General features: G+C 56.0%; 6 protein-coding genes across 6 annotated transcripts; 3 read left to right on the forward strand and 3 right to left on the reverse strand.

Annotated features, from left to right (window-relative positions):
* Positions 1-104: 104 nt before the first annotated feature.
* On the reverse strand, positions 105-1136 carry TRIREDRAFT_121725 (uncharacterized protein; the record flags this gene model as incomplete). The annotated part of the gene is made up of 3 exons (XM_006965144.1): positions 1020-1136; positions 251-962; positions 105-190 (listed from the first exon to the last, which is right to left on the reverse strand). The coding sequence occupies exons 1-3, from the start codon at positions 1068-1070 to the stop codon at positions 105-107; spliced, it is 849 nt and encodes a 282-aa protein (XP_006965206.1). The 5' UTR covers positions 1071-1136.
* Positions 1137-3818: 2682 nt separating this feature from the next.
* TRIREDRAFT_37214 (uncharacterized protein) lies at positions 3819-5522 on the forward strand (the record flags this gene model as incomplete). Its single annotated transcript, XM_006964801.2, has 1 exon — positions 3819-5522. A coding segment is annotated over one exon (1704 nt), but the record flags the coding sequence as incomplete, so codon positions are not given.
* An 803-nt stretch (positions 5523-6325) lies between these two features.
* TRIREDRAFT_77758 (uncharacterized protein) lies at positions 6326-7603 on the reverse strand (the record flags this gene model as incomplete). Its single annotated transcript, XM_006965145.1, has 4 exons — positions 7425-7603; positions 7251-7363; positions 6687-7199; positions 6326-6608 (listed from the first exon to the last, which is right to left on the reverse strand). Exons 1-4 carry the CDS (start codon positions 7506-7508, stop codon positions 6326-6328), a joined length of 993 nt encoding a protein of 330 aa, XP_006965207.1. The 5' UTR covers positions 7509-7603.
* Positions 7604-7961: 358 nt separating this feature from the next.
* TRIREDRAFT_47926 (uncharacterized protein) lies at positions 7962-10275 on the forward strand. Its single transcript, XM_006964825.1, has 2 exons — positions 7962-10049; positions 10130-10275. The coding sequence occupies exons 1-2, from the start codon at positions 8001-8003 to the stop codon at positions 10172-10174; spliced, it is 2094 nt and encodes a 697-aa protein (XP_006964887.1). The 5' UTR covers positions 7962-8000; the 3' UTR covers positions 10175-10275.
* Positions 10276-10940: 665 nt separating this feature from the next.
* On the forward strand, positions 10941-12806 carry TRIREDRAFT_61307 (uncharacterized protein; the record flags this gene model as incomplete). Its single annotated transcript, XM_006964983.1, has 3 exons — positions 10941-11945; positions 12048-12545; positions 12600-12806. 3 exons carry the CDS (start codon positions 10941-10943, stop codon positions 12804-12806), a joined length of 1710 nt encoding a protein of 569 aa, XP_006965045.1.
* Positions 12807-16541: 3735 nt separating this feature from the next.
* Positions 16542-17437, reverse strand: TRIREDRAFT_107185 (uncharacterized protein; the record flags this gene model as incomplete). The annotated part of the gene is made up of 2 exons (XM_006965146.1): positions 16542-16561; positions 16609-17437. The coding sequence occupies 2 exons, from the start codon at positions 17435-17437 to the stop codon at positions 16542-16544; spliced, it is 849 nt and encodes a 282-aa protein (XP_006965208.1).
* Positions 17438-18753: the final 1316 nt, after the last annotated feature.

An 18753-nucleotide genomic window follows, 5' to 3' on the forward strand; every position in this document is an offset into this window, starting at 1 on the left:
TAGATTACCGCGGTATCAACAATAATCCTCCAACTCCATAACGCCTCCGATATCCCTGTCCTTGGACCAAATCCTTCCGCACTGGCTCAAGTAGGCAAAAACATTTAATCGAGCTCTTCGTTCACCTGGTAGACGTGGCGGCTACGGGTAGGGTCCTTTCTCATTGTTTTGCCTGAGCCAGTGAAGCCAACTGTACGTGAACATGATTAGTCAAGGTGTGTCTGGAATGGGGCTTGGACTAGAAACTTACCTCTTCCGTGAATTCCCTCGGGCGTGCGGAACATGGAGTCCTTCTTGTGACTTTTGGCAAACTTGGATTTGGCATTGAAGTCTTGCCATTTGGACTTGCCGGCCTCGAGTTCTTTGGTGGCTTTGATCTTCTTGGCCTTGGGCGCCTTGGCCGCATTCTTGTCTGCCTCTGCCTCCTTCTGGGCCTCTGGATACATCGTGGCGCCAGCCGAGCTGACAACGCCAGGAGCCGGCGTGGTAGCCGCTGGAGTAGTGGATGCTGACGGAGGGCCTTCGGCCTTTCGCTTGTTGGTAATGGGGCGGATATCTCGCGACCTGAGAGTCTCTGTATTATCGTAAGACTTGAACTTTACGATGTAGATGGGATCGTTGGACGATCCCGTGATGGACGTGATGCGCGCCGGATAGAAAGCCTTGTCGCCCGAGACCCATTTCGCCAGGACAGTATCGTTCACTTGATAGTGCACGATGGGTTCTTCTTTGTCCTCGACCGGCGGCGCGGCCTTTTTGAAGGCAGGATGATTCTCTTTGGACCACTTGGCCGGCTCAGGAGTCGGCGCGGCGGGTTTCTCGGCGGGCTTGGGTGCTTGCTTCGACTTGAGGTCGGCGATGTTCTCGTCGAGAAGTTGAATAAATTCGGTCAGCTCGGAGTGAAGGGCCTTGAGCTCGACATTGTCGGGGTCATCGCGAATTTGGCCAAGAACGAGTTCCAGCTAGAACTTGGGTTAGCAGCGAGCCTTTGGAAAAGACGGCGCCAGGGAGGTCCATACTTGTTCCTGGTATGTCTGTCGCTCGGCCTGAATCTCTTCGATCGAGGACATGTTCGAGCAGTTTGTCTCTCCGATGGCGCTGGGTTTGTCTTGGATGGATAGGAGTGGCCGGATGGAGTCGCAACGCCTTTGGAGGATGGGAAAGGCGCAGAGGCTCGAGCTCAACTGCAGACGCGCGAGATGGCGATAGTCCAGTCAAGTCTATCTGCAGCAGTTTTTATGGGTCCGAGCAGCTTATCAGGGAAGATGAATGGCGGAGAGAGGCTGATCACGTGATGTTTCGTTCTGACGGCAATTCAGCTGCAAGATGCGGGATCAACCTGGCCAGATGAGCTCAGCACCTACTACCTAGTAGGAGATGCGTACTATATTCAGGCATCCAGATAGATCATACTCAGCGCAAGTCGTTGAATATAACAGTATTGCATCAATTTCGATGCTTAGGTGACATTGTCAATGCCAGAAAAACAGACAATTCAGGGTATTTGTGAGTGCGAAGAGAGCACTGAAGTTGATGGCCTTGTTCTCTGCAGCGCCGGAATCGGTGCCGAAGTGCTGAATACGCGTATTGTGACGATTTCATCTCGATAAGGCTCTTTGCTCTGCCGTCGCCCCCAACCAGATCACCACCAAGCCGTGTCTCCCTACCTACAGGATTGTACGCTAGCAGGAGAGGATTGAACGGAGCAATGAAACGCTTCAGGTGATTCAACGTCATAACTACGTGCGGAGCTGGTGCATCTTCAAACGCTTCGTATGGCATCAACACCAGGGATTGAGTGTGCATCGGGCAGAGAGGCGCACACGGTTTGGGCGTCCCAGGCCGCAGCAGCAAACCGGCCCCGGATGAGTGATCTAGAACGACTCGGGTATCTGCAAGATGCCTCGTGGAAATCTATGGTGTGTTGGAGGGGAGGAAAAGGAGGATAAAGACGCCTTCTTTTGCACTCGGATGGCCACCTTGACAAGATGAAAAACACCGACATAGTGCCTAATAGCTCCAATGGCTGTCTTCTCAAGTCATGTCGGTGTAAGCCACGAGATGAACAGCGCAGTCAGTAGTCGTCCTACCCCCCAGAAAATGATGCGCAACAGGACCTTCACCGGTGCGCCACAGCGCGGAGGCTCCAGCCATTCAACGGAGTTGGGATTTGCCATTCGTGGGGGAACGAGATTGAATGGTGGTACTGCCTGATGCGGCCCAAGCGCCAAGGGGAGCACAGAGCAAGCAGACCAGAGCAGACCAGAAACAGAACACAGGCAGTATGACGCAAATTATGCCGATTGAGCGAGCGTGGTTAAATAGAGCCAAGACACTGTCTCTGGGTCGCATTCCAGCTTGGCCGCACCGGGCAGCAGCAGCAGTAGAATGAGTCTTTTGCTGGTGGCTGGCTGGTTGGCTGGGACCGAATAGCAATGAGAACTTGCCTCTTTGTAGAATCAACGGAATAGATAGATACCTACCTAGGTAGGTAGGCTTTGTGAACGCTCGTTCATGATAGTAATGCAGAATCGAAGCTTCTGCACCCTTCTGTGCAAGGCGCGTAAGATTACTGCCGTCCGTGACGGCACGCCTGGCAATGCGGGAGAGCGGCTGCTTCGTATCTGTCTGATGCGGACCGATCAGCTCTGGCGGGCCACAAGCAACAAACAAGACTTGACAAGAAAAGGCAGCCAGTCCAGAGCGGCCACCGACCAACTGGCTGGCGAGTGACGGACTGCCGGACTGCAGACGGGCTCGGTTTGCCTCTAATTGAAAGCCAGAGCCGCAACCATTGTGCAGCCTCGGCCACCCTCCATCCTCAACCTGTTCGTCTTCCTCCTTGCCTTTTTTTGCCTCCCAATCCCAAGCTCTTTTCTCGGCCCAATCCAGCGGTCAGTCGTCGGGAACGGCGACCATTCCCTTGTTAGGGCATGACAATTACTCTGTGCAGTGCTCACTTCCAAGTCTCCAGTCTCCAGTCTGCTCGACCCTCCCACCTGCCGCGAGCAGCAAACACATGGCATTTGATCGCACTTTTTTTTCCCTCCGTGTTTAATACCAGCCCAGTCACCGTCTTTCCATCTGCTTCTCTCCAACCTGCCTCCTCCTCCTCCTCTTACTTCTCCTCCTCCTACTCCTCCATCTGCCGGCCTCTCGCTCCGCATCGCCAGCCATCCTGTGCACCCGGCAATCCCTCGCCCGCCGCGCCAATTCGCCGCTTACGGCCGTTCCAGCTTTTCCTTGTCCCCGACTGCTGCCACGGCACGGCTTGCACAGGCATACCTTACCTGACCTACATAATAGCACAGCAGAGGTAGCAGCAGCCGCCTCGCTCCTATCTTTAGCTATCCATTACAAGGCCAGCTCCGAGTACTACTCGTAGCAGTACGGTACAGGCGCTGCCGTCAATTGCCACCCCCCCTGGACCGCTCGGAAAGCCGCCTGTCGCATCGCGTCGCTTTGAGCCGACATCGACCACCCTCTGCTGCCGCCACAGCCATTCACACGTGTCTCACACCCTCCACCAGGATCCCGTCGGGTCCAGGGCTATTACAAGTCACGGCCAGGCCATCGCCGGCATCAGCATCGAGGCGACGGCGGCGAGTCTCAAGCCGTCGACACGAGACGACGCTCGTCTGCGGCAGCCTCACGGGCAGCAAAGGCCAGGCGGCAGAGCCAGACGCAGGCTTGACGCAGACTTGACGCAGCCTTCCACAATACCCTTGACGCAGACGCAGACGCAGACACAACCCGCGCCCGCAATCGCAACCGCAATGGCCTCGGACAGCGACCAAGACAGCGCATCTGCATCTGCAGCTGCAGCTGCGCCGGCCGGCCAATCAAAGCGCCCTCCCCTCAACCACCATGCCAGCGACCACAGCGAGGCCAACACCGTCACCTCATCCGGCCACGCCTCTGCCGCTCGCCCCAAGCACCAGAAGCAGCACCACGTCGGCCGCCTGCACGGTCGAGTGCCCTCCGCCAGCAAGGGCCTGCACAAGCACAACCACAGCTCGTCGCGCGTCAACCTGCACCGCAGGCAGGGCTCGCCCTCCGATCTCGAAGCCCAGCTCGCCCTGCGCCCGGTGCCGCACCGCCGCGTCACCAGCGACGCCAAATTGCCGCAGCAGGACCCGGACGCCACCATCTCCAAGAGCCCGTTGCAGAGCAACCTGAAGCGCAACCGGTCGCATGTCGAGATCAGCAAGCGCCCCAAGTCCTCCGACAAGCTGAAACGCAGCTCCAGCGGCACCGGCATCCACAAGGCCGACAAGCCCGACAAGCCCACCAAGTCGCAGGTCCATTTCGATCTCGGCTCCGAGGACGCGGAAGACGAATGGGTTGACGCCAGCGGCTCCAACTCGCCGTATCTCTCGCGAAAGGGCTCGCTCAACAGCAGCACGCATTCCTCCTACCCCCCTGGCAGCAGCACGGCAAATTCCCGTCCGCAGACGCCCAGCGCGTTGGCAGCGCCGCCCGAATCGTCCACGTCGCCCGCCCGCAAAGAAGCAGAGCGAAAGGACACCCCAACGACGCGACTGCTGCAACGGACCCCCTCCCACGGCGCTCCGCCCCAAATGTCCACCGACATCGCCATGGCCAAGGCCAAGGCCGCCCCAAAGTACCTGTCGCCCGCCGACCACGCGACCCTCCAGCCGACCACCCATGAGCCCTCTCCGTCTGCGGGCAGCCACGACGATGGGTTGATTTCGCGCTTCGTTGAGGTCCCTAGCTCGGGCCTCACCAGTGAGGGATCCTTCTACAACCCCGTTCGCGCAGGCGGCTCCCACCGGTCAGAGGGCCTCCCCGCGCGGCCACACGGAACGGCCATGTTGTCACGGTCTCACGAATACCCCAGTGAAAACGCCATCCAGATGGAGAGTGAGGATAGCGCGCTGGTGCCCAAGCCCGCCAAGAGGACAGCTGCACCAGCGGCGAACACCTCGCGCACGCAGCAGAAGCTCAACCTGCAGCGCGCCAGCTCATCGCTCGAGCCCGGACAGGCAGTGCCCGGCGTTGGCGGAGTCGTAGGAGCCGGGCCGTTGATTGGCATCGGAGACCCGGGACACGATGGAGGCAACAGCCGCGATCCCCGCGTCGGCAAGCTCCTGGAGCGAACAGGCATGGAATACCTGGTCGTCCGGCGCCACCAGAATCCAATTGTGCGATCGCTGAACCGCCTTAGCCAGTTGCCTGGCTTGGACAAGACCAAGAGGATTCCTCGTGCCAACACGGGCTCCACGACGACCAGCAAGAGATCAGCAACGGATCTCGCGATGCGCCACATTCGAAACGTGAGCATGCCGGAGGGACGGCAGCTGCTCCCCACCAGGCTGGGGGGCTCCTCAGTGAAGACAAATAACGACGCGGATTCCGGTTTCGAAGGAGACGACATGAACCGACTGAGTGAGAGACTCAGTGGCTCCAGTCTCGTGGGAGGCGAGGAAGAGGACGGCATAGCGGCACTGCTGCGGAATCTCTGGGAGAAACCAATGGACCTGAGTGCCAGTACAGACTGAACCAGGCGGCCAACTACCCATCTCCATAACGGTGCGCACGAACAGTGCAGCACGTCTTCATCATCGACCACATATACACACCATCATAAGGAAATACTCCAGCTCCAACGAAAATGGCTTGCCAGCAAATACCGGTTTATGACTTGGGAGGTCTCATGAGAGTCACCTCATTGACAGCGACGGGGGGCTTGATACCTCTTCTTCTTTTTCTTTCAGTCTTTTCTACATGTCACCTTTTATCTCATTTTCCAGGAGTCGGCTTTTCGGAAACAGTCATCCCCCGCTGCTTGCTGGGCGTTGGCAGGAAATCTGTAGAAACATCACAATGTCCATATGGTAGGCAGGTCGCCACGACGCCCCTACACAAGCGTGGATACAGCGCATTGAAGGGTTGTGGGAAAGGACGGCAATCATGGCTCTTCTTTAGCGGAAGGATGGTCCAGGCTACGGTCAATACATATCACTTTTAATTTCTCGACTGGTAGACGTTGGATTATGTCGACGCAAATAGACTCCTTTTGCCTCTTTTAAGAATGGCCTACTCCTGACCCAGACGCCTTGAGCCTGGAAGATGTCGCTTTGAGATTGCATGTATTGTATTGCAATAGGCAGAGGTAAGTTATAAGATCTATTAGAATACAACAACGCCTGTTCCATTCATGATAATGTACAAGTATACCAGCATGCGTCATTAAGAGTTATGTAGGGAGATTGTCGAACCAAAACGCATACCCACGCCGCAACCCAAGAGCCACAAGCATCCTCATCACTCATTCAATGCTCAACATTCAATGCCCAATCATTCAACCCCAAGGCTTGACGGCGTTGTGGCGAAAAAAGGGCTGCGGGTTCTGCTCCCGCTGGTCACCCCCTATCGCCTTCCACCACACGTCGGTGCTCCAGCGGATGATGCGCTCAGCAGCGCCAAGGGGCGTGGCCGCGGGCCGGACGTCGAGGTAGAAGACGGGCTCTCCGGTCGGCTCCGGCTCGCCGGAGTAGTAGTCGATGACGTAGCGGATCTCCTTCTTCTGGCCGTTGACGTCGCGCGAGACGTACCAGTCGTGACGATCAAACGGGAGATCGGTTCTGTCAAGTCCACGTTAGCTGACCTACTTCTTTCTTTCCCCTTGTCATATGTAGTAGCGAGTTTTTTCCCATCCTTACCCGAACTTGGCAGGGTAGATCCAGCCCAGGACCTGCAGCATCGTCGCCTTGGGCGTGAGATCCTTGGGCCGGCCCTGGAAGCGGATGAGCGTCGGGTTGACCTCAACCCCATCCCACTGCTTATCCAGCTCCTCGGCCGCGTGGGCCTCTCCACGCTTGCACACCTGCCATCCCCGGTACAGGCCGCGCGCGAACCTCTTCTCCCAGTCGACAATCTCTTGCCACGCGCCCTCGTTCAGAAAGTTGTGCACAGAAACCATGGATTCCACCGCCGTGATGTCCGTGTCGGTGTAGCCCTTTCGCAGCAGGGCGTTGTACATTTGCTGGGGAGACGGGTACTCCCACGTGCCGTCGCCGGACCCCTTGGGGATGCTGGACTCTTCGCGCTCCGTCGGCAACGCCATTGTTTGCTTGGGCGCGGGCTTCTGTGACAGGTCCGGGAACATGTAGTTTAGGGGATTGAGCTGGGAGAGTATTGACTTGGGCTCCTCCTGCTGCTTCTGCTGCTCCTGGCTACGAGAGGCATGAGGCACGGGACAGGATGATGGCGGAAGAGGCGATGACGAGCCGTGGGGGACTGGGCAGCCGGAGGCCGACGGCTTCTCGACGGGCTGGACGGGTTTGGCTTTGTGCGGGTTCAAGGCATCGGCGGCCTTTTGGTGCATCGGGCATCCGGGCTGCTGCTTGTGAGCTTCTGTCCAGCGTCTACCAAAGGTAAAAACTCGAAGTCGTTCATACCGGAGGCTCCTTGTTCAGAGGCACGGCAGGGTGTCCCTGCGGAATGCCGGCCTCGGGCGGCGGCTCGGCCCAGAACCAGCCCATTGCGATGATTCAGCAAGAAGGAAATATATAGAGACTCAAGGACTTGCAAAGACTGTTAATTACTTGCGCGCGTCGCTGTTTCGCAAGCAATCGGTAGGATCTGCGTCAGGGTATCGGGAGTGGATGGAGGGGAAAGTTCGGCTTTGAGGCGCGAAAAAATGCAAGCCAAAATGCTATATGGCATCACTCCGGCCTCAGCCAAATCCGTCCGCCTCAACTTTTTTTTTCCCTCTCTCTCTTCCTTCACGTGTTTAGCCGGGTTATCGCCGTGACCACTCCACTACGTCACCGATCGATCCCGGCAAACTTGCAGGGGTTTCCGTGGAGGACTCGGGAGCTTGTGATTCTCCGATGACTTCAGTGAGGCTCATTCTTCTTTTGACTTCTTCTCTCTCTTCTGTTCCTTCAAGCCTGGAAGCTCTTCAATGAGGCTTAAACTATGATCTCGGCTCGCACCGGCCTCGAATCGAGCACGCGACACTGTCCGCCGACATGAGGACCGGCTTCGTCTTGGGCCGGCTCTGTGGGCGCACCTTATTACGACCGCATCCAGCGCTGCGGCAGACGGGCTTCAGGGGCGGTGCAAGGCTGCACGGCTGGATTCACACCGCGAGACGGACGGCATGGAGAGGAGGAGAAAGGCCGAGGGCCGGAGCAGCGCTGTGTTCTTCGGCCGGCGTGGCAGCTCTGGGCACGGGGGCGTTCATCCAGCTTTCACAGGTGGACAATGGCGAGAGCGACAAGACGGGCGAGCACCGCATGTTGGAGGTATCGCGCGAGGAGATCCGGAAGACTGTCCACGAGGACGAACGGGGCATCTCCCGGCTTGCGCACCAGATCCTGATCTTCTGGGATCACTACATCTGGGAGCCCATCTGCACCGGGACACGGTTCCTACACCTCGTCGTCATCTTCGTGCCCGTCATCCTCTCGGTCCCTGCCATCTGGTTTGGGCGGCGGCATCCCGACAAGGACGACGAGAGGAGCGGCACTCTTTGGTGGTACGGCTTCCTCGTCAAGTCCATGGAGCTGGCGGGCCCTGCCTTCATCAAGCTCGGCCAGTGGGCGGCTTCGAGGACCGACATCTTCCCAACCGCCATGTGCGACGCCATGTCCAAGCTGCATTCGAATGCGCCGGCCCATTCTATGCGCGTTACCAGGAGGACGGTTGAGGCTGCGTTCAACGGACGCTCCTTTGACGACATCTTTGACGAGTTCCAAGAGACGCCTCTTGGAGTTGGCGCGATCGCCCAGGTCTACAAAGCAAAGCTCAAACCCGATTTTGCCTTGCCGCAGGAGCCGGATGTCGCTTCCAAGGAGCCGCATCCCCTTGCCCAGAATGTGAAGCAACGCGTGAAAACGGTGCTGAAGAGCTCTCCCAATCCAGTCCCGTCGACTTATGTCGCAGTCAAGGTACTGCATCCCAACGTCGAGCGCATCGTGCAGCGGGACTTGAGAATCATGGGCTTCTTTGCCACCATACTCAACGCCATTCCCACGATTGAGTGGCTCTCCCTACCAGACGAGGTTGCCCAGTTCGGGGAGATGATGAAGCTTCAGCTTGACTTGCGCATAGAGGCTGCCAACTTGGAGAGGTTTAGAAAGAACTTCAGAGATAGGACGACAGCCTCGTTCCCAATCCCCTATTCCGAGTTCACCACTCGCAACGTCCTCATCGAGGAGTTTGCCCAGGGTATTCCCCTAGCAGACTTTATGGAGAATGGGGGCGGTGTCTTTCAGCACGACATTGCTGATGAGGGACTCGACGCCTTTCTGAGAATGCTGCTGCTGGACAACTTTGTCCACGCCGACTTGCACCCGGGCAACATCATGGTTCGCTTCTACCAATCCGCACAGCCAAATCTTCGACTGCGCCGGTCTGCTGAGAAACCGGCCCCCTCGGACGGCAACGACCGCCACCTGGATGTCACAGAGCAGGTTTTGGAACGGCTACGCCCCTATCGGCACCGCAAGGACAAATCAGCGTGGGAGGCCGAGCTGGCCAAGCTCGATGAGGAGGGCTATCGTCCGCAGCTCTGCTTCATCGACACGGGCCTCGTGACGGAGCTGAACGCAGTCAACCGCGACAACTTCCTGGCCCTGTTCCGGGCCGTGGCCGAGTTCGACGGCTACAAGGCCGGCCACCTCATGTGCGAGCGATGCCGCCAGCCCGAGGCCGTCATCGACAAGGAAGTCTTTGCCCTCAAGATGCAGCACCTCGTCCTCAGCGTCAAGAGCCGCACCCTCGCCCTCGGCAACGTCAAGATTGGCGACATCTTGCAGCAGGTGCTGTCCATGGTGCGCAACCATCACGTCCGCCTCGAGGGCGACTTTGTCAACGTCGTCATCAGCATTCTGCTCTTGGAAGGCATTGGGCGGAGTCTCAATCCTGATGTCGACCTCCTGAGCACCTCGCTGCCGATTCTGAGGCAGCTGAGCGCTCAGAGCGGCGCGGCCATGGCCAAGCATGGTGATTTTTCAATGATTATGTTGTGGATGGGCTTGGAGACGAGGAAGTTTTTGCAGGCTAGTGTTGATGATGTGAGTTTCTCTACTACCTCCCTCTCCCTCTTTCTGTCAGTGGTGAGCCTTCAAGTCAAGCTAACAAACGGTTTACACAGGTGGAACGATGCGTCAAATACGATCTCCTATCCCCCAATGTGTAAATTTATCAGACATGACGTTTATAGAGTAGAAGGTAGATTTCTCTACGATAGAGAGGGATATGTAGATTTTGCGAGGTCGCTTGAACGGCGTTGTCTAATATGGTCCAAATAATGTCATACACTACCTGGTTCTACATACAATGACGAGTATTGTTTTGGTGTCCAGCCTGGAAAGAGACGAGTATTATCTGCAGCTCACGCTGCTCATGCTACCTACAATGAAAAGGCTCCTGACTAAGAGCCTCCGAGTCCAGTGTTCGTATTATCAACATGATTAAGATGCCACAGGCGAAGAGTATGCGCACCCAATTTCTAGCCCATTCTCCTACTCCAACCGCCTCGAATTACATCTAAGAACTGACAATTTATATTACTTCTTCTATCATCCATGATGACCTATTTTTCAATAAAGAACAAATCAATTGCGGCCAAACTTCAACAGCCTTAGGGTAGCAATCAATCCTATGTATCCTGCAAGCCTGACGCTGCGGAACAACCAGCGCCGCTACTCCGCGCTCTCGTTCCTGGACCCGCTAAAATTTCCAAAAGCTCCTTATCGCCTTTACAGCGCTTCCAGGAGATTTTTTTTCCCATTCTAACCCCCATGACGGGCGCTTAACTGCGTTGCACCACGACGAAATCCTGACATTGTTGCGGCGCTTGTACGAAGTTGTTTCCAGGAGGCGGTGCAAGAAGCTCAATCTGTCATCTGTCTTGTGACCTTATCCCCCCCCCCCCCCCCCCCCCCCCCTTCTGCGGTTTTCCAATGGGCGACGCCAGCGACTTTGTCCGCCTTCACATCTCGCCGCTTGACGCCGAGCTGGTCAAGGTCGTGATCCCCGCCGCGGTGCTGCCCTCGGCGCGCAACATCTCCTACCACACCCTCGAGACGTTCCCCGAGAGGCGGTACGGCTTCGTCGACTTGCCGGCAGAGGACGCGGAGAAGCTGAGGCGGAAGCTCAACGGGACGACGCTCAAGGGCTGCAAGATGCGCGTTGAAAAAGCCCGTCCGGAGACGCGGATCGAGCCCACCGGGGCAGAAGATGCGGTCGTCGAGCTGAAGAGGAAAAAGGCCAAGGACGACAAGGACAAGTCCAAGAAGCGGAAGCGGGAGCCGGATGTCCTGGAGGGCGTGGCGCTGCACGATCGCCATGTGAAGCGAGGATGGACCGAGCCGCCGACTACAAACAAGAGGAAGAACAGAAAGGACAAGGAGGGCAAAGACAAGGACAAGGCGAAGGAGAAGGAGAAGAAGAAGCGCCCCAAGTCCAAGTACACTGAAGGGGAGGAGTGCTTGCTAAAGACCAAGCTGCCGCCGAATACAATCAAGAACTTGGCGCCAGAAGAGCTGGAGCACAAGAAGAGGAGCAAGAAGAAGGGCAGCAGCTCGCGACAGGTCGTCATCCACGAGTTTGAAAAGACGACAAAGTTCCCCAGCTTTCTCAAGACTTCTACGACAACGGATCGGAAGCCGGCGGCGGAGTTTGTCGAGGGCAAGGGATGGGTGGATGAGGAGGGCAATCTCGTGGAAGAAGTGAAGGAGAAGGAGAAGGAGAAGAAGAAGAAGCTTCCTCAGCGGCCGAAGAAGGCCCCTCTACCGAAGAAAACGCCTGTGGAATCGGACGATGATGATAGCACCAGCAGTAGCGGTACTTCATCAGAAGGCACTTCATCTGAAGACGAAGACGAGTCCGAGGCAGAGTCCGAGGCAGACACGAAATCACCTGTGAAGAAGGAAACGACGAAGAAGGAAGCGGCAGAAGTCCCCTCCGTAGTCGTGACCAAGGCTGCGGCCGAAGACCAGAAGGAGGAGGACGACAGCGATACCTCAAGCGACGACACAAGCGATAGCGACGAGTCAGACGACGAAGAGGAAGAACAAGATACCAAGCAAAAGGACCAATCTTCAAAGGCGACAGACCAAGCAACACCACCGTCCTCCTCCAAAACACCCGCCTCCAAATCCACCCCCCAAAGCACCAAACCCCTCGCCATCAAAATCCCTCCCCCCGAAACCCCGACAAACAGCAACACCAAAGTCCACCCCCTCGAAGCCCTCTACAAGCGGCCCAAGCCCGACGGCAACAGCAGCAACAACGACCCCACGTCCGCCCCCAAGGAGGCAGAGCCATTCAGCTTCTTCGGCGCAGCCGACGACGAAGACATCGACGAGGAGACTCCTTCCGGAACCACTGCTGCTTCTGCTCCCGCCGCCAACCTCGCGCCCATGACGCCCTTCACCAGGCAGGACTTTGAATGGCGCAACGTCCGGAGCGCTGCCCCGACGCCCGATACCGCGCATCCTTCGCGCGCGCAGCGCTTCTGGGGCGCATCGCCTGACGATGATGAGGACGCCGAGATGGAGGACGACGTGGCCAATGCCCTGCGAGAAGACTATTATCCCGACGACGGAGAAGAGAATCAGGGTCAAGAAGACGAGGATGATGATGATGATGATGATGAAGGAGAGGCGAATCCCGCGCAGGGACGACAGTCCGCCACGACAGATTTTCAAAAGTGGTTCTGGGAGAACCGCCGGGATTTGAATCGCTCGTGGATGACGCGCAGGAAGACGGCGGCCAAGGAGAAGAGGCATCGGGAGAATAAGGCGCGGGCGTCCAAGGCTGTATGAGCGCGCGAGTGTTTTCATGTCCTTTGCGGGAGGGTACAAAATGGTATGTAGGGGGTTTCTAAATGCGATATGTGATGATCTGTGCAATGAGTATACTTTTGTACATGATTGCTACATTCCACTTCTGACGAATACGACTGTGATCATAATGAGAATACCCCTTCTATCCCGCTCGATCTGTGGTGGTCTCTCATAACTCCGTATATTCGTGGCAGATGAAGACTGGGTCTGGCAGTAATAGTACATTCTGTTCGGAAAGGATAGAATATTAGTATTACATACAAGATATTACATAGGTAAAGGCTTCTCCTGTCGGTTTATTTTCACAATTTGCACCTCCCTCGCTCAATTATCCATATCATCCGCGCACACATGAGGCCTGTTATCCTCCGAACACGTATCCCGGCGACGTCGATCCACCGCCGCACCGCTGCTTCCCACAAGAGCCTCGTGTATCCTGGCTCTATCCTCCAAAGACACGGTAGAGGTGCGTTTCGGAGGCGATCCACATCCTGAACTGGGAGTGGTCACTGGCAGATGCTCATGAGCCGGCGAGTTGAAAGGCTCTAGAGCGCCAGAATCTGGCGTTTCTTCCGAATCGGGGCTTCCGAGAACCTCACGATTCCGGCTGGCAAAGAACTTGCCCAGGATACTGGGGAAGAAGTGGTCGTGCGAAGAAAGGGCCTTGGACTCGTCGGCCGGGCAACTGCGACGTCGATGCGCCGACGAACCGAGGTGAGATCCAAAGTGCTTCAAGTTTTTCGTTGAAGACTGGGATACTGTTGAGCGTCTGGCGCTTGGGGCCTCATTCGTGAAGTAGCCTGAAGCGTCGGAGGAACGAAGAGTTTCGCCGTCCCAGCTCATCGACACCGGATCTTCGTCGAAATGCGCTTGATGGTGGCGAGAACGGTCATCGGCCTGCGTATTCATTGCTTGATGGGATGAAGTTGTAGATGTGTCCTCCAGGTTAACGATGGGTTTGATCCATTCGCGGGTACAATGCCGGGAAAGAAGTTTCGGAAAGGACGTGATTGTCGACGCAAGGCTAGAAGATCCAAGAGAGGCCTGCGATGTCTCCGGCTCCTCCTGGTCCTGGATATGGTCATTACACGAGGACGTTGGGCGCGTTTCCGGCGGAGTAGTGACAACTGGGGTGCCGGACGGTTCACCTAGGTGGCCACTGTGCTTCGTCCAGGTGATTGCCGTGACGCTGTGCGGCGAAACCAGCCTCGTCGTTGATGGCGTGTCTCGCTTCCCTTTGTGCTTGTGGCTGGACCCGGAGACGGTAGATGCCGTCTGCGGCGGGCTCAACGTGAGAGCTGGGTCGGCGACTACAGATGGTCGCGGCTTCATATGTCGATTTGCGTTCTCCCAGGCAGACTGGACCGGCAGTTTGCTGTGAGGAGAGGCGTCTTCCACTTCTGTCTCGGATGTATTGCTGCGTTGTACTGGACTCCTAAACTCCATTAGACTGGCCTTGATGGTCTTCTCGAGTTCCTCGTCATCATCTGACCACGAAGACTCGTCTCTGTCCATGCTAGGGCGGTGTTGTCTGAATCCAGCTATGCGCAGCTGGCGAATGATACTCTTCGTGATGAGGGGAATGTCTTTGTGCTCAAGGATGATATCCGACTCGTCTTGCGGCTGCGCGTTGACTTGAACCTCCGGTTCATCTCGTTCAAACCGATTCACCCTTTTACCGGGCATCAGTCCTGTGGCATTGCCGACTCTCTCTGTAGAAGAAGATGAGATAGTAGAAGCATCACTCTGGAGGCTAGGGGTCCAGGAGATGGATCGATCTGCAACAGCCCCTGTCACGTCGTCACGAACTGCTGTCTCTACCAGGTACCCTACACGATTCGGCTGGACATGGACAAGATGAGTTGGCACTCTCTCAACTTCGTATTCAAATTTGCTGGAATTTCTCTTTGCCTTGGTTATATACCAAGCCGAACCGGGAACTTTGGGGTTGATGAGGTAATATGACTTGGGCACGTCGTCTGGCTGATGATGGCTCTGGGTGGCTTTCTGTGGCTTCTCTGCAATGGCCACTTCAGAAACAACGACGGGGGAAGCAATTTGGCTCGTCGCTCTGCGACGTGATGTCTTGGACGCTGGTTGGAAAGACAGGGGGTGGCTCGTCTCTTGCATAGACATTGATCGCTTCTCACTGGGGTCGTTGATGGCCGATTTGGAGATTCGAGCAAGACTGGGGTAGCTGGCGGCCTTGGAGCCAGCGCTTGGATCAGACCTGAGCTTCTCCATGGCGATGGAAGTGATACCAGGCTGCAGCCCGTCAAGGTATGGCCGTAGGGGAATCGAGGAGGAGTGCGTCGTGGCTCCCGCGGTGCTGGGGGAAGGTTTGATCTGGCAGGGTTGACCCTTCAGAGGCGTTATACTAATAGTATCCCGTCTGGACGGCCCAGCCGCAGCCTCATCATCGCAGGCGCTCTACTTGCGAGAGGGAGGACCCGCAAAGCCGGGGTAGCCAAGGGGAGATGCGATTGGAGAGGAGCCTGGCTCGTGACCCTCCCGTTCCAGGAGATCGGCGAGTGAATGGCGCATGACGTCTTCCATCGCGGCCGCCATGTCTGATAGGTGAAGCTTGTTTTGGGCAGGGGTCCTGAGGGTTGTCGCCGAGCCGATCTGTTGGTGTCAGCGAGTGACTCGTGCGGCGAATTAGCGTGGCGGGATGCTGCAGGCGATGCTGGTGAGGCTCTTTGTGACGCAGATCTAGAATCAATCGAGGTCGTGATGATACAAAAGAGGAGAAAGAAACTGCAACGATACTGCATGCAACAGGGAAGATGAAATCATTTAGGGGGCATAATGAGCAAATCGAGGGCGAAGATGCTCTCTGGAGGGTCGCGGATCGGGACATGGTCGCTGAATAAGGAGAAGGAGATTGCGAGGAAGGCGCCAAGCAGCCTGTATGATGCTGCGCAGTTGCCCGCTGACACTCGCACGTCTCAGAGAGGTACCTAGGTTAGGTATGGAAGGGAAGTCGCAGCCTGGTGAGACGCTTGCCCACCACTCCCGCGGACCGGAGCTTTTAGTCCTGGAACAATACATACAAACATGCTAAAACGATGATCGTGGCAGTTTTACAGTATGTATGAACTATTGACAATTGCTGAGATAAAGCCCGGTTTTGAGGCTATCATCGGTCCTCCAGATCGAGATGCCATCCAAAGTGGTGGATGTGGATGGATAGGACTTGCCTTGTTGGCAATGATGACCTCATCGCCTCACGTGCGCGTGACCATGGCCCGAATTCTGGACAAAGGCTGAAGCACAGACAAAGAGCTAAACTAGACAAACAGCATCGTCAAAAGCCTGATTCTCGCGTGCCTTTTCCAGGAAGATGGAAGAAAGGCATGCTTCTGGAATGTCTCTGCTGACGGGGAGGGGAGACCAGACAAGATGCGAGTTTTGGAACCGCATCGAACAGGCAAGTCATATTCCACACGGGCAGGTAAGGTATCACTCATGTGATGGACTGCATATGCACGAAACTCCCTGCAGCATAATTGCCTGGTGATTCCCACAGACTACCGTGCCAATGGCGTCCAAACTCTTGATTGAGGCTCCCAATGGCGCTCATGCACGCGCGCCCTAGTCAGATCCAACATGCAAGATTCAACAGCACATTGTCCGACAGTGCTAATCAAACGAACATCAACTGACAACTACCTACGAACCTACACGATCCGCAGCGTCCTCTCGTCACACCTGTCAAAGTAACCTCTCCCACCCTGTTCATCAGCCAGCGAGTGGAACAATCCCACCCGCCAATACTCACCGTCCGCCTTTCCAGTTGGATACAGCAGCAGCCCGTGCATCACCTCAAGCGACGGAACACCATCCTTGTCCTCCCACTCCTGAGGGTTCCTAGAGATGACGCTGGGAGTTGTCGAATGCCCACTTGATACGAGGAGCATCACAATCGCCTCAATGGAACGTCCGCTGGCCTCGGACAGTTGCGTGCCCCGGTCGTTTGTCAATCTCCAATCGAGCGCGCATTGTGCGACATACTGCTCGTCTTCCAGAGCCAGCCACTCGCATTGCATGTCCATGTAAGGCGTTCCGAGAGGCAGCTTTTGGAGCCTCCCCCCAGGAACGCTGCAGACCCTTCCACGGACCAGAAGATGGCCGCCACGGACACGGCCATATGCGTCTCCTCCGTGGGCTTTTGTCTTCGCCTCGAGAATGCCGCACTCGAGCTTCATATCGTCAGTGTTGTCCAGGTCCAGAGCTCCACGGCGACTCGCCCAGGACCAAGACGGCGCGATATACTTGGATGGACTTGCTAGTCTCGGTATCAACTCATCAAACGTCACACGATCTCTTCTCTGTAGCTTCCATAGCAGGCCCCGATGGAGATTGTTTTCCCACAGACCGGCCAGATATGTGTCCCCGCTCTTGCTGGCGATGAGCTTCGCATACGACGACACAGCGGGCAACCGATCAGTCTCGTAAGTGAGCTTCTTTTTGCTGTATTGCAGAATTGGATAATACCAGCCATCATAGTCGTAGTCACCTCGCCACGGTCCAGACGAGTGAATAAGAGACAACTCGGCAGTGTCAATGCGATCCAGCTTGTCATCGATGATCGTGTCCTCTGTCCTCATTATGTCTACAGGCCTCAGAGAGTCCCAGTACATCATGAGCTCCCCAAAGTATAGTTTGCGTGTAGAAAACATGTCTTCTTGGAATGTCCATCCCCGAGTCTGCCATGCTGAGTTTTGAAGCTCAAGAGAAACAGGCCTGTCCGAGAAGCTGGGCCCATTGCGTATCGCAGACTCGGCGTTTTCGTATGGAAAGGGCATATGGCGAACAAAGAATGAACCGCTGACGTTCCATTCATCGGAATGGTAAAGGACCTTGATATTTGGGTTCCTCTCAAGGAATCCCTCGTCTGTCGATACTGCACGGAGCGGTATGACCGTGATGAGAGAGTTGCGGAAGATGTCCGCCATCATCTGCGACTCCCTCTCCCAGTCGTCCAGATCATCTTGGATGATGCAGAGGGCGTCGATCCAGATGTACCTGACTCCCAAAACCTGCGCAAGGCGAACGGCATCCCGATAGAGCTTTGGCAGGGAATTGATGGGAATGGAGCACTTGAGATGAGCGTAGTTGCTTTTGGTCGTGACGAGAGAGGGAGCTTTTCTTCCCCAGCAATAGCTCAATGCCAGATATGGCTGAGGTTTCTCATCCTTGTCGCCATCGTCACTTTCTACGAGGCGAATCAAGCCCGATTCCTTTCGACTTTCGACGCATATCAGTCTTGTAGGCCGATAGCATGTCTGCAGAGCGGCTTTCTCTTCCCCCTTGCCGAAAACCCACTGCTTCATCGTGAATATGCCCGCAGGAGAGATGACGCTTTCCGGAACACGCTCGGAATCGATATCAAACATGGAAGCACACGGATCTAGACAAGCCCCAATCATTTTATTAGCATTTAACTCGGGCATAGTTCTTCGTCATGCATTCTGGCATCCATACCCGTTGAATTGACGCTGACCCTAAACGTAAGATACCCAAACCTATGCCCGGGCCTCACAAACGCCGGGCTATGCACCGTGAACGCCGCAAGCCCGCTGTTCCAGTATTGCCGTATCCGCACAATTTCAATCACGTCGTCAGGAAGACGCCCCAAAAGATATTGCCTGAAGTGCTGGATAATAGCATTCCGTAGCAAAACACAGAATCCGCACCCAGAGTCGGCAGAATTAGCCATCAGGGGAAGATGCGGAACGACGTCTCTACGACGGTATACTAGGTCTGCTTCGAAGCCTGGGACATCTGCTTTCAGCTCGGGCGGCTTCCTGCCTCGAGACGTGTCTTCCTGGACGATTTTGACGTCTCTGAGCTGTAGAACGCTACAGTGCTGGCAGAGAGTTGTTCGGGAGTTACTTAGACTGGACTCTTTGACGGAAAGGAA

Source organism: Trichoderma reesei (genome assembly GCF_000167675.1).
Source record: "Trichoderma reesei QM6a unplaced genomic scaffold TRIREscaffold_8, whole genome shotgun sequence".
Classification (NCBI taxonomy): Eukaryota; Fungi; Ascomycota; class Sordariomycetes; order Hypocreales; family Hypocreaceae; genus Trichoderma; species Trichoderma reesei.